This window comes from Pygocentrus nattereri, chromosome 17 (assembly GCF_015220715.1).
Source record: "Pygocentrus nattereri isolate fPygNat1 chromosome 17, fPygNat1.pri, whole genome shotgun sequence".
Classification (NCBI taxonomy): Eukaryota; Metazoa; Chordata; class Actinopteri; order Characiformes; family Serrasalmidae; genus Pygocentrus; species Pygocentrus nattereri.
The window spans coordinates 14,645,334-14,658,657 of record NC_051227.1 but is presented as its reverse complement, the minus strand read 5'-3'; the positions used below and the strand labels follow the sequence as shown (position 1 = coordinate 14,658,657).

At 42.4% G+C, this 13,324-nt stretch overlaps 1 protein-coding gene across 1 annotated transcript in view; it reads right to left on the bottom strand.

Annotated features, from left to right (window-relative positions):
• Positions 1–10,760, bottom strand: part of bokb (BCL2 family apoptosis regulator BOK b) — a 13,205-nt gene extending 2,445 nt beyond the window's left edge. The window contains exons 1-3 of the mRNA XM_017706297.2: positions 10,097–10,760; positions 6,169–6,297; positions 1,929–2,092 (exon numbers count right to left, since the gene is read on the bottom strand). Coding sequence (XP_017561786.1) covers positions 1,929–2,092; positions 6,169–6,297; positions 10,097–10,277 — 474 coding nt within the window. The 5' untranslated portion in view covers positions 10,278–10,760. The remainder of the gene's footprint in view (positions 1–1,928; positions 2,093–6,168; positions 6,298–10,096) is intronic.
• Positions 10,761–13,324: the final 2,564 nt, after the last annotated feature.

Sequence of the window (13,324 nt, the reverse complement as noted above, 5' to 3'; positions counted from 1 at the left end):
CATGAAAAACAGATAAACAAAAGAACATTTAAAATACATCACTAGTATTTAGTTGCGCCACCTTTGGCTTTTATAACGGCTTGCAGTCTCTGAGGCATGGACTTGAGTGACAAACAGTATTCTTCATCAATTTGGTGCCAACTCTCTTTGATAGCAGTTGCCAGATCAGCTTTGCAGGTCGGAGCCTTCTTGTGGACCATTTTTTTCAATTTCCACCACAGGTTTTCAATTGGGTTGAGATCTGGACTATTTGCAGGCCATGACATCGACTGAATGTGTCGTTCTCCAAGGAATGCCTTCACTGTTTTTGCCCTATGGCACGATGCATTGTCATCTTGGAAAATTATTTCATCATCTCCAAACATCTGTTCAATTGAAGGGATGAGAAAACTGTCCAAAATGTCAATGTAAACTTGTGCATTGATGGAAGAATTAACCACAGTCATCTCCCTAGTGCCTTTGCCTGACATGCAGCCCCATATCATCAAGGACTGTGGAAATTTGGTTGCTTTCTTCAGGCAGTCCTCTTCATAAATCTCACTGGAACGGCACCAAACAAAAGTTCCAGCATCATCACCTTGTCCAATGCAGATTCTTGACTCATCACTGAAGATAACTTTCATCCAGTCATCCACAGTCCATGATTGCCTCTCCTTAGCCCATTTGAGTTTTGTTCTTTTCTGTTTACGTGTCAATGATGGTTTCTTTTAGCTTTCCTGTATTGAAATCCCATTTCCTTTAGGCGATTTCTTACGGTTCGGTCACATACATTGGCTCCAGCTTCCTCCCATTTATGCTTCATCTGTTTAGTTGTACTTTTTCGGTTTTCAAGACAAATGGCCTGAAGTTCTTTGTCTTGACGCTTTGAGGTCTTTCTTGGTCTACCAGTATGCTTGGCTTTAACAACCATTCCATGCTGTTTGTATTTGGTCCATATCTTGGATACAGCTGACTGTGAACAGCCCACATCTTTAGCAACCATGCGTGAAGAATTACCTTCTTCAAGAAGTTTCACAATCCTCTCTTTTGTTTCAAGAGACATTTCTCTTGTTGGAGCCATGGTTCTTGCCACTCCACTTCGTCCAGCAGCCCTCCAAGGTGTCAGGACTGCAGGTGTTTTTAACTGCAGACTAACGAGCAGATCTAATCTGAGGCAGGGGTCCATTTAGGGAAAGGAAATTGACTGGGTATGTCCTTATTTTCTATCTCCAATTTGAGTGATTCCATATTTTTTTCCTCAGAATTGAGTGATTCCATATTTTTTTCCTCAGAATTGAGTGATTCCATATTTTTTTCCCCATGCTTGCTCAATAAAAGTAAAGTTTACTTTGTTTCCACAATGTTTTTTTTATTTCTTTTACTGTTTCTGAAAGCCAACAAGTTGCACTTTGGAATGACCTTATTATTGCATCATGTTTTTGATCTGAGTTTGTTCTACAGAATAAAATGTCTGAATGAGTGCTCATCCCAGACTGGTGATTCCATACTTTTTGCCAGGGGTTGTAGAACCATCAACAGCACATTCTTAAGAACCCTTTCATGACTCCCTTGCTCAATTAAATGGTTCTTTGCATTACGAAAGGGTTCTTCAGACTGATAGAGAATGTGGAGTAGACGGTTCGATATAGAACCTTTTTGAAGGGGTTCTACATAGCACCCAAAAGGGTCCTTCTATTGTTACTTCACATCGTGTCAACAGAACAGCCCCTTTTAGTTCATCTTTTATATAGAACCCTTTTCAAAAAGTACATTCTTAAGAACTCTTTCATGATGCAAAGAGCCCTTGAATCGTGCTAGGGGTTCTGTAAGTGTTCATGGTTTTGTGTAGAACCACTTTCTTTAGTAAAGAACCATATGTGTGTAGGTAGGTTGTGCGTTATGGACTGAACTCTGATGAATTAAGGCCAATGTGAAGCTGGTTCTCTTACCCATCCTCCTCTCCTCTTGAGCCAGGGCACCAAGCTCTTTCTGACGAACTCCCCCAGACTGTCCACTATGGTGTGGATCATGGACGGATAACCCTGTCGCACACAGTCCACCGCCAGACCCCCGGCGACTGCAAAGATCGCCACCACCTTTCCCCATGTGATCCCTGAGGAAGAGAGGAGAAATAAAACACACAGCTCCCTCAGAACCGACCACGAGGCCTGAAATACAACATCTGACATCATCAGACATGCAGCACTGTGCCGGTCTCAGAGACCATGTAGTGCTACAGTTACAGACTGTAGTCCATCCCTTTCACCCTGTTTTTCAGTGGTCAGGACCCCCGTGGATCCTCACAGAGCAGGTACTATTTGGGTGGTGGGTCATTCTCAGCACTGCAGTAGCACTGACGCTTTCAGTGTTGTTTGTTACTGTGTGTTGTGCTGCTATGAGTGGATCAGACAAAGTAGTGCTGCATAAAAAAATGTGAATTTAAATTATTTTTCTGCTTGAATTTTATTCTGGATTAAATAAATAATTGTGCATACTTTGCTTAATGTTCTTAATATTGATTATAATAAATTATAGCACCCCAAAAACTGATGCAATTAAATACACCTGACTGCTCACTGTTGGCCAACCCAGTGTTAGCTGTGGGACGATCAGTTAAGGTCCACACACTTTTTCAGGTCACTTCTGACTGGGGATTTTGATAAACAAGAGTAGCCAGCAAAGGGCCAGAACCCATCAGGAACCCTGCTGAGGAGCTTCATCTCCAGACTATACGCAGGAGCCCAGCCTCATTTTTTGAGAGTCCCACTTAACGGACCAACCAGCAGCTTCGCCGAGACTCTGACGTAAAAGGAAGGCTTAAGATAACAGCGTCTTCTCTGCCGCCTCTCTAAGCCAATTTCCTCTGATGGGGCTGGCAGTGGAGCCCAAGAGCTGCCTTACCAGAAGTAGAAATTAAGTAGAGGTGGACAATATGAGGTCAAATATCACAATACTTTTCACACGATAACAATGACATCGACAGACAAAACAATAACAACAACATATGCATGTTTATATAATGATGATATATTGATTTTGTCTATATTTATTGAATAATAATATTCATCATCATCAACAAAACAACATAATAATAATAATAATAATAATAAATGTTTAGTTTATTATTATTTTCCAGTTTTGCTATGTTTACCACTATTTGTTCTAGAACAAAATGTATATAGTTGTGGGCAAAAGTCTGTGCGTGTGAATAAGTAAACACACCCTCTGTAGAGACACACTTCTAAGCATTTTAATACGCACTTAATTGCCTAATTGCTAAATTTAACATATTGTAGGGAAAAACACATAATATAATGTCGACTGTGCAAAAGTTATGGCACGTTATATTTTACGTGTTTTTGTTCTAACTAATGGGAGTGTCCCTCAGCTCCTATCCTATTGGACAGGCTTGACTTTGGGCTGAAGTTATCTGGCTAGACTGAGAAATCCTGCTTTGGGGAATATCCACCAGGTGTTGAACAAACATATCAAAAACTTTAACCCTTTCAACTCCTTGGTTTGTGGTTCCAAAGCGCACTTGGTCACGTTCTTCATAACGTTCATATTTCATAAGCTCCATTCAGAAGCTGGGCGTCGTGTGAGGTTGTAACTCAAATAGTCAAATAGATGGTGATGTCATTTTAAACCCTTATAATAAAAGAAGCTGAACTTTCTACTGAAAGTCGAGCCGTTCGATCTGCTCTGTAAAAATTACTTTAATAATATAACACAAAGAGCGTCTGAGATTTTTGGCTCTCAGCAGTAAATTGTAAGCGTATAGTGATGTGTGAGATCATAAAACATGTTCTGTTCATTTTAGGGAAACTTTTACAAAAAATAAATAAATAAAAAATTTGCCTTACGCTTTGGTGTAATGTAAATTCAGATGGAAAATCCAAACCCTGGAGAATAAGAGGTTAAACATTTTATCCAACAGAGCACAACAGATGAGTGAAAGGAAGCCTGTTCTCTACCGTGAAGGAAAACCACTGTAAACGGTTTTGTTAACACTAAATGGAGTTGAATTTGTCTCAGAAACTGAGCTATACTGCATCCCTCACATACCACGGAACAACATCACCCTCATATTCACGTTTACACCTTCCACTTCTCCAATCAAGCCCCCATTATGGTCAGTCTGACATGTCAGTGTTGCGCTAGACCACCCGACTCTGTCCTAGAATAGAAGACGATGGAACGAAACAGAAAGAGAGGTTAAAAGGTTGTGAGAAGAGTGCAGGGCAGTGGAGCAAAGCTGCCAAGGTTATGGAGTGCATCACTCAGGGAAAGAACCTTTCAGTGCAGCAAGGCCTGGCAGTTCACCCAGGAAAATAAAAAAACGCAGCACAGCATGTGTCAGCAGGGACCGAGGGCATGGCCTTATACGGCGTTTTCAAAAGCATGTTAAAAATAAGAGCACATACATGTCTGAGAGATATTATGTGCAGAGTATAATGTGACCCTGCCATCGTGCCCCAGCCAGCAACGACGATTTTAACTGTAGAGCCACAGAAGTAATGCAAGTTTTATACAGAACCCCGCTGATGACCTCCTGTATAAACACAAATAATGCGTGGCCACGCCTTATTAACACCTGGGACTTGGTTGACTTACTAAGGTGTGGGAACGAGATCACAGCTTACTAAGTCGTGGCCACGCATTAGTATCATGTTCCCACGCCTTACTAAGTTGTGGTCACGCATTATTTTCATTTATACAGGATGTCACCAGCGAGGCTCTGTATAAATCTCTAAAACTGCAGTGGGCTACATGGAACTGGACTGCCCTGGCTGACTGATCAGGGTCATCAATAAGCTGATTTAGGACTGGTGTACAGAATTATAACTACAGATTCTAGCCAAAACCAGAGACGCCACAGAAGAACCGCTTTTAGCTCCTCAAAGAACCTTTCAGTGGATGGTTCTTTACTCAAGCTGTAGGAGTGTGTTTTCTGAACTTTTCATGATGAATGGATCAAAATAAACGGCCTAAATGACTCGGAAAGACGTCTGGTTCCATTGATTTGCATTAAAAGTAATGTCAGTTTTTTCCTTCTCCTGTAAAGTTACCATTTTGGAGATAGGAGCCCCCCACCTACCCCAACCCCCCTCCCCAACAACAGCGATATATAAATGAGCGCCGTTCTGATTGGCCACCCTGTAGGGTTCTCAATAGCACCAAAAAGAGTTCTTCAGATTGATGGAGAGCATGTTGTGTATGGTTCTATATAAAACCTTTTTTGCAAAGGGTTCTATATTAGCACCAAAAAGGGTTCTTGAGACTGATGATGATTAGACGGTTCTTTACATTGTGACATGGTTCCTCACAGGCAGAATGTGTTGTATGTATATGGTTCTATATAGAACCTTTTTGAAAAGGGTTCTTCTATTGTTACAACTTGACATCAGCAGTTGGGGGTTAGGTGCCTGGGCACCCCAGTCACATCCTCAGGGGATCGCTGGTTTCCTAACCTCCGGCCCACAACTGCCCGAAGTGGGTTTCGAACCCACACCTCCAGGGGAGACTACGGCCTTTAACATACTTCATCCAATTCTTTTATTTAAACAGCATCAGGCAAGTCAGAATGTCCTGCACAGTCCATTTTATCACTTGTTTCTAGTTTTAGGGCAGACTTTAAAGCACTGCTACCAGTTTCTAAAGCATAAAATGCATCAGCAGCATCAAACATCATCAATTTGTCCATCTCCAAGTTGTTCCCTAAGATTTGGCACTGCAAGCCAGCTTAAGGTGGACTTTCACTGATTTTTCAAAAACATAAATAACTAAATAATTGCGATGCAGAGATTCACTGCAGAGAAACATTTCGACTCATTCCTTTACAACAGTTTTAAGAGAAGGTGGAAACACAGCAAGGTAAAATAACAATGCCTAACAACACTTTATTTCAGATTTTCCACTGTTTTCCCATCATCAGCATTCTGTATAATACTCTGTATAATACTAATATAATAGGAAACCTGTGTAGGTTCTCTGGTGGTTCTGGATGGCAAAGAAAATGTCTGTATCTGTGTTGTAGTCATGGCGACCCCTGGTTCCTATCACAACCACTGTAAAGAGATCTGAACCATCACACCAAACCGCTCTGAATCTCTCTGTTCACGATTTTAAACACTGAATTATGCAATATTGGTGGAAATCCCCTTTTAAATCACCTTCTCTGTGTCTTACCCAAAGACAGGATCTCTGTTGCCACAGAAAGAAAAGCGTCGGACACCACAGTCTCCACGGACACGGAGATGCTGAGCTGCTTTGCGATGTTTCTGTAGATGTACGGCCTCATGTACTCCAGCTCGTCACCTGCAGAGCAAAGCAGAAGGTTTGGGTTAAACACAGAAACACCTCCGAGGCAGACGCGTTCACATCCTTATGGAACCTCCAGGTGTGCAGGAGCTTTAGAATAAGTCAGTTCAAACATGTGAATGTGCTTTAGTTAAACGTGCACAAACTCTGCCCAGCCTCTCTCAAAAACAAGACTACAGCAAACAGGAACAGTCCAACAACTACATTTAGAACAAGGAGGGAAAATGACAGAACGTGCTGTGATTGGTGTAAAGCAGAGGTCTTTCATTAAAATTCAGTGAGGTCCTGTTAGAGAAAATTTCCTCAAGCGAAGGTCCAGAACATCATAATGTCTAAGTTGCATCATGACTCAGTGCCTGTTTACTGAAGTAGCCGAGTAGGAATATTAATATCTTATACAGTCGACAACTGAATATCAGACCAAAAAGTCCAGTTCAATCAGATTAACAACATTTACTGTCAGTTCTCTTTTCAGATCAAGTCATGTGAAATAACTTCCCTCTGACTCACTTTCTTCTCCGACTGCTGTTTCTCGCCTCATCCCTCCCCTGTGTGGCGTCATGCACAGATCTGATTGGCTGAGTAGCGTCACGTGTGATATTTATAATGCATGTGATTGGTCAGTGAGTCTCCGGGGCTGCTAAAGTGGCACCGTAAAGGCTAGAAAAGCTATCTATCTATAAATAATACTGGCGACCTGTCCAGGGTGTATCCTGCCTTCCGCCCGATGACTGCTGGGATAGGCTCCAGCATCCCCCCGCGACCCTGACGGAGAAGCGGCTTAGAAAATGGATGGATGGATGGATGGATGGATGGATAAAAAAATAATTTATAATCAGAAATATTTATAATTTATAAAACAAATAAAAACAGAATACAATGATTTGCAAATCCTTTTCACCCTATATTCAATTGAATACACTACAAAGACAAGATATTTAATGTTCAAACAGATAAACTTTGTTTTTTTGCAAATATGCACTCATTTTGAATTTGATGCCTGCAACACGTTCCAAAGAAGTTGGTACAGGGGCGTGTTTACCACTGTGTTACATCACCTTTCCTTTTAACAACACTCAATAAGCATTTGGGAACTGAGGACACTAATTGTTGAAGCTTTGTAGGTGGAATTCTTTCCCATTCTTGCTTGATGTACAACTTCAGTTGCTCAACAGTCCGGGGTCTTCGTTCTCGTATTTTGTGCTTCATAAACCACACATTTTCAATGGGAGACAGGTCTGGACTGCAGGCAGGCCAGTCTAGTACCCGCACTCTTTTACTACGAAGCCACGCTGTTGTAACACGTGCAGAATGTGGCTCGGCATTGTCTCGCTGAAATAAGCAGGACGTCCCTGAAAAAGACGTTGCTTGGATGGCAGCAGATGTTGCTCCAAAACCTGTATGTACCTTACAGCATTAATGGTGCCTTCACAGATGTGCAGGTTACCCAGGCCATGGGCACTAACACACCCCCACACCATCAGAGATTCTGGCTTTTGAACTTTGAGCTGATAACAATCCGGACAGTCCTTTTCCTTTTTGGCCCGGAGGACACGACGTCCATGATTTCCAAAAACAATTTGAAATGTGGACTCGTCAGTCCACAGGACACTTTTCCACTCTGCGTCAGTCCATCTCAGATGAGCTCGGGCCCAGAGAAGCCGGCGGCGTTTCTGGGTGGTGTTGACATGTGGCTTTCGCTTTGCATGGCAGAGTTTTAACTTGCACTTGTAGATGGAGCGACGAACTGTGTTCACTGACAGTGGTTTTCTGAAGTGTTCCTGAGCCCATGTGGGAATATCCGTTACGGAATGATGTCGGTTTTAATGCAGTGCCGCCTGAGGGATCGAAGGTCACGGGCATTCAATGTTGGTTTCCTGCCTTGATGCTTACTTGCAGAGATTTCTCCAGATTCTCTGAATCTTTTGATTATATTATGGACTGTAGATGATGAAATCCCTAAATTCCTTGCAATTGCACGTTGAGAAACGTTGTTCTTAAACTGTTGGACTATTTGCTCACACATCCTTGCTTGTGAACGACTGAACTTTTCAGGGATGCTCCCTTTATACCCAATCATGACACTCACCTGTTTCCAATTAACCTGTTCACCTGTGGAATGTTCCAAACAGGTGTTTTTTGAGCAGTCTTTTGTTTCTCAGTCTTTTGTTGCCCCTGTCCCAACTTCTTTGGAACGTGTTGCAGGCATCAAATTCAAAATGAGTGAATATTTGCAAAAAACAATAAAGTTTATCCGTCTGAACATTAAATATCTTGTCTTTGTAGTGTATTCAATTTAATTCTGTTTTTATGTTTTACACAACGTCCCAACTTCATTGGAATTGGGGTTGAAAATAATAATAAATAATAAAATAATAAATAATAAGTGATGTCCATTCACCAAAATTCATTGGTTTAGGCCAATAAATCGCGGCCTGAGTCCGGACCCAGACGCTGTCTTGTGCGGACCCGTTTTATATTTTTTATAACAAGACTGGCTTCATGAACTCATTTCAGGTGAAAGTCCTCCAGCGTCTCTCTTGGTAAACCAGTCTTTTAATAGAACGTCATTAATTAGTGACGCTGACGTCTATTAAAATGATCATAAGCACAAAACACTGAAGGTAAACAGTTTCCATCAGGGAGAACCGAGTGGCTCTGAAATCACTTTTACACACAAGCAAAGTTTCAGTTTAAGATTTATTTACAACTTAGTTCCAAGTTTAAGTTTAATAAAAACTGGCTTTAAACTCAGGATCACAGATGAGCTCCTTTACTATGTTGATCTGTAGGCCTCTGTTCATAAACATAAACCAGCCCAGACTAATTTACTATAAAATGAAATGGTGTTTGTAGAAATTCAGAAAACAGCCGCGTCAGTCTCGACTGCATATGTGGACATATTTCTATATTGTGCTCTAGTTACACAAAGTTAGGTTAGTTCATCATTTATGTTGAACAGACTCTCCCAAAATTTTACGCTGCTGCTCTGACGTTGAACCGTGTGCTGCACTGGGTCGGTATGACCAACAGGTCAAAACCAGCTCTAAACAAAGTGACCGCTGGGCCCTGATTGGTGCTCTGGCTTTGCGCTTCTTTCGTTTTGACATGTTACGTTTTTATACACACAGAAACCAAAAGGAACTACAGATTTCTCAAAATGTAGTGGAGGAAAAAGTCAGATATTAGACTCTGAAATGTAGTGGATGGAGTGAAAGTAAAAAGTCGCCCAGAATGGAAAAACTTCAGTACAGATACACAAAAAAGTACTTAAGTACAACGAATTCTCATTAATGTAATTATTTTTAGACCTTTTAGCCACATCCCTGCTGAAAAAGCAACATTAGAAACCATTAATATTAAAACCTTATTGGTTTACTTTCTGATGGAAATTGGCTTAATGGGTTCCATCCACTATTAAATCCATTATTTTCTTGTAGAACACCTTCAGATCTCAGTGGGAAACCATCCAATGCATTTAGAACCAGCCATTGGTCACTTAGTCAATCATTAGGACCCTTTACATTGTAATAGCTACCCATTTAAAAAGCCAAAACACATTACAAAACCATCAGGAACCAACAGAAACACAATGCTTTCCATGGGTTTTTAGCAGGGATGGTTTGATTAATTTGACAAAAGTCCTTCCAAGTTCTCTGAGAACATTTGCTCAGAAAAGAAAAATTAGGAGAGGGTCATTAATGCATGGGATATGGGAATTAGAACTAATGCAAAGTTTCCAGTTGGGGCAAGTATCATCACCGCATTATTTTCCTAGGGTTCTAGATTGTCTTACCCAACTTGAGGAGCACCATTGAGACATCTCCAAGAGCTCCATCTGGAACAGGCAGGGAAGCTTCAACTTTGGACCAGCTGAGACCTTCTCTGGTGATCCTGGAGTATATGAAGTCCCTGCAAAGAATCCTAGACTGGAAAACCAGTTCCTTCTCACTGGGCACTCGGTCCACCAAATCCATCCTGAGGATCTTCAGACCTTCAAGTTCATCAGGTTCCACCCAACTGCCTGGAGAAAAACACCTTTTCTGCTATATCCAGTGCACTGGAGCCCTCTCAGCAACCACCAGGAAGCCAGGAGCCCATTCCTACTTGGTCTTCGGGGTTTCTTCTGGCTATGGTAGGTTGTTTATGACCACCTCAACCAGCAGGTCAATGCTGAGCTCAATGAAGGAAATTAAGCATGGTTTTTCTTCTAGATCCTCTCTCAGGTGCTCTGTTTTCTCATTTCCTTGCCAAACTGGATGGAAAGGTTGTGGGAAAAGGCAGTGGAGAAGCTTGTGCACGTCTTTCTCACTTGTGCACGTCTTCAAACCAAACCGGTTCACTCAGGCTCTCACCTGGTACTCATCTGAGCTCGTCCCGCAGGTAAACCAGAGTAAACTCTCACTTCACTTCGTCCCAAACGCTGAGCGTTCCTTCATCTTCTGCCTCCCAGAGTGATCCGTGTTACAATGTGCGGCTCTGCTCTGCTTTCGCGCCCAAACTGCTTTTTTTGTCGCCGCCTGGCGGCCGAAGCGAGAACTGCGCTTCCTCTCCACAGCCATAAGCCTCAGATAATTCACTTATCAGCGCTCAATGGAAGGGATTTAGACCAGATATAGCCTAAACCCGCTCCAGAACACTTCACAGAGTGCGGTGACCTCTTAGGCCTGCACGGTGAGCACCTACAGTGACCTACAATCTCGGTTTACCTGCTGAAAAAAACAGCACAGACCAGCAAGCATCCAAAACCCCAACATACAGGTTTTGCTCATTGTCCATTTTATCAGCTCCACTTACTGTATAGCTGCACTTTGTAGTTCTACAGTTACAGACTGTAGTCCATCTGTTTCTCTGATACTTTGTTACCCCCTTTTACTCTGTTCTTCAGTGGTCAGGACCCCCATGGACCCTCACAGAGCAGGTACTATTTGGGTGGTGGATCATTCTCAGCACTGCAGTAACACTGACATGGTGGTGGTGTGTTAGTGTGTGTTGTGCTGGTATGAGTGGATCAGACGCAGCAGTGCTGCTGGAGTTTTTAAACACCTCAGTATTGCTGCTGGACTGAGAACCAAAAATATCCAGCCAACAGCGTCCTGTGGGCAGCGTCCTGTGACCACTGATGAAGGACTAGAGGATGACCAACACAAACTGTGCAGCAGCAGATGAGCTGTCATCTCTGACTTCACATCTACAAGGTGGACCGACAAGGTAGGAGTGTCTAATAGAGTGGACAGTGAGTGGACACAGTGTTTAAAAACTCCAGGTGCACTGCTGTGTCTGATCCACTCAGACCAGCACAACACACTAACACACCACCACCACCACCACGTCAGTGTTACTGCAGTGCTGAGAATGATACACCACTCAAATAGTACCTGCTCTGTGAGGTTCCATGGGGGTCCTGACCACTGAAGAACAGGGTAAAAGGGGGTAACAAAGTATCAGAGAAACAGATGGACTACAGTCTGTAACTGTAGAACTACAAAGTGCAGCTATACAGTAAGTGGAGCTGATAAAATGGACAATGAGCGTAGAAACAAGGGGGTGGTCAGAACGTTACGCCTGACCAGTGTATATTCATATATATAATCAGTTAAATCAGCCTCTCCTGTTTATAGCAGCCCAGCAGACTAACAGCAGAGTTGAGATTCATTCATGCTTTGCTCCAAGATTATACTCACCTCTCTCTCTTTCTCTCTCCCTCTCCCTCCATCCCTCTCTCTCTCTCCCTCTCTCTCTCTCTCTCTCTCTCTCTCTCTCTCCCTTTCTCTCTCTCTCCCTCTCTCTCTCTCTCTCTTTCTCTCTCTCTCTCCCTCCCTCTCCCTCCCTCTCTCTCTATCTATCTCTCTCTCTCTCCCTCTCTTTCTCTCTCACTCCCTCTCCCTCTCTCTCTTTCTCTCTCCCTCTCCCTCCATCCCTCTCTCTCTCTCCATCCCCCTCTCTCTCTCTCTCTCTCTCTCTCTCTCTCTCTCTCTCTCTCTCCCTCTCTCCCTCTCAGTTCAGTTCAATTCAATTCAGTAAGCTTTATTGGCATGACCATATTCAGTTACAGTATTGCCAAAGCATCATCAAGAAGAAGAATGAGAAAAATGAACATTTAGAACAGAGTATAAGAACTCTTAATTTCATTTGATGTAAAAGTAATTACGAAAAATTAGCATAAGAGGAAAAATAGTAAAAGTGAAGAGGAGTGAAGAAAAAGGAAAAAAAAGAAGAAAACAAAACACACAAAAAAATTAAATAAATAAAAATAAATAATAGAAATTGAAATAGTTTTTGTGTGTGTGGGTGTGGGTGTGCCATCACTCACTGTCCCTCATTGTGGCAGGCAGATATATACTGTGCTGCTAAGGAGCTGCCCTCTCTCCTCTCTCCTAGCAGGATGGGCAGCTTCTCGTTATCCCTGCAGCAGCTAAATTGGGGGTGAATCTTTTCAAATGTATTAAAGTAAATTTCCCATAGTGTGTTGTATTTATCACACTCAGTGAGGAAGTGCAGCTCCGTCTCTATAGTGTTACTGTCGCACTGCTGGCAGAGTCACTGCTCTTTAGGCAGCCAGGATCTCTGATAGCGCCCGTTCTGCATGGCCAGGCTGTGGTCACTGAGTCTGTACTTTGTCAGGGTGGTTCTATAATTTGTTTTGGTCTGATTGTGTGTATTACAGGCTGTTCCTGACACTGTTAGTGTGTGAGTGGTCCCCAGACCTCACTGCCATACAGGGGAATCGGTTCTATAACTGATAGGAATAGTTTGAGCCAGATCTGAATTGGTATTTGAATGTGAATTTGTCATTTGATTGCGCAAAATGCCCTGCGCGCTTTCTCTCTCAGCTCATTCACTGCTGGATTGAAGTTTCCAGTTGAACTGATCTTCAATCCTAAACAACTGAACTCTTTACAGTTTTCTAATCTGTGTGTCCCCATTCATGTTCTGACCAGCAGGATAAAAACTCTGGTTTGTTTGTTTGAGTTCAGGACTGCAATTTCTCTGGTTGTGCAGGTCAGTTTTAAGAGGTCAGCTC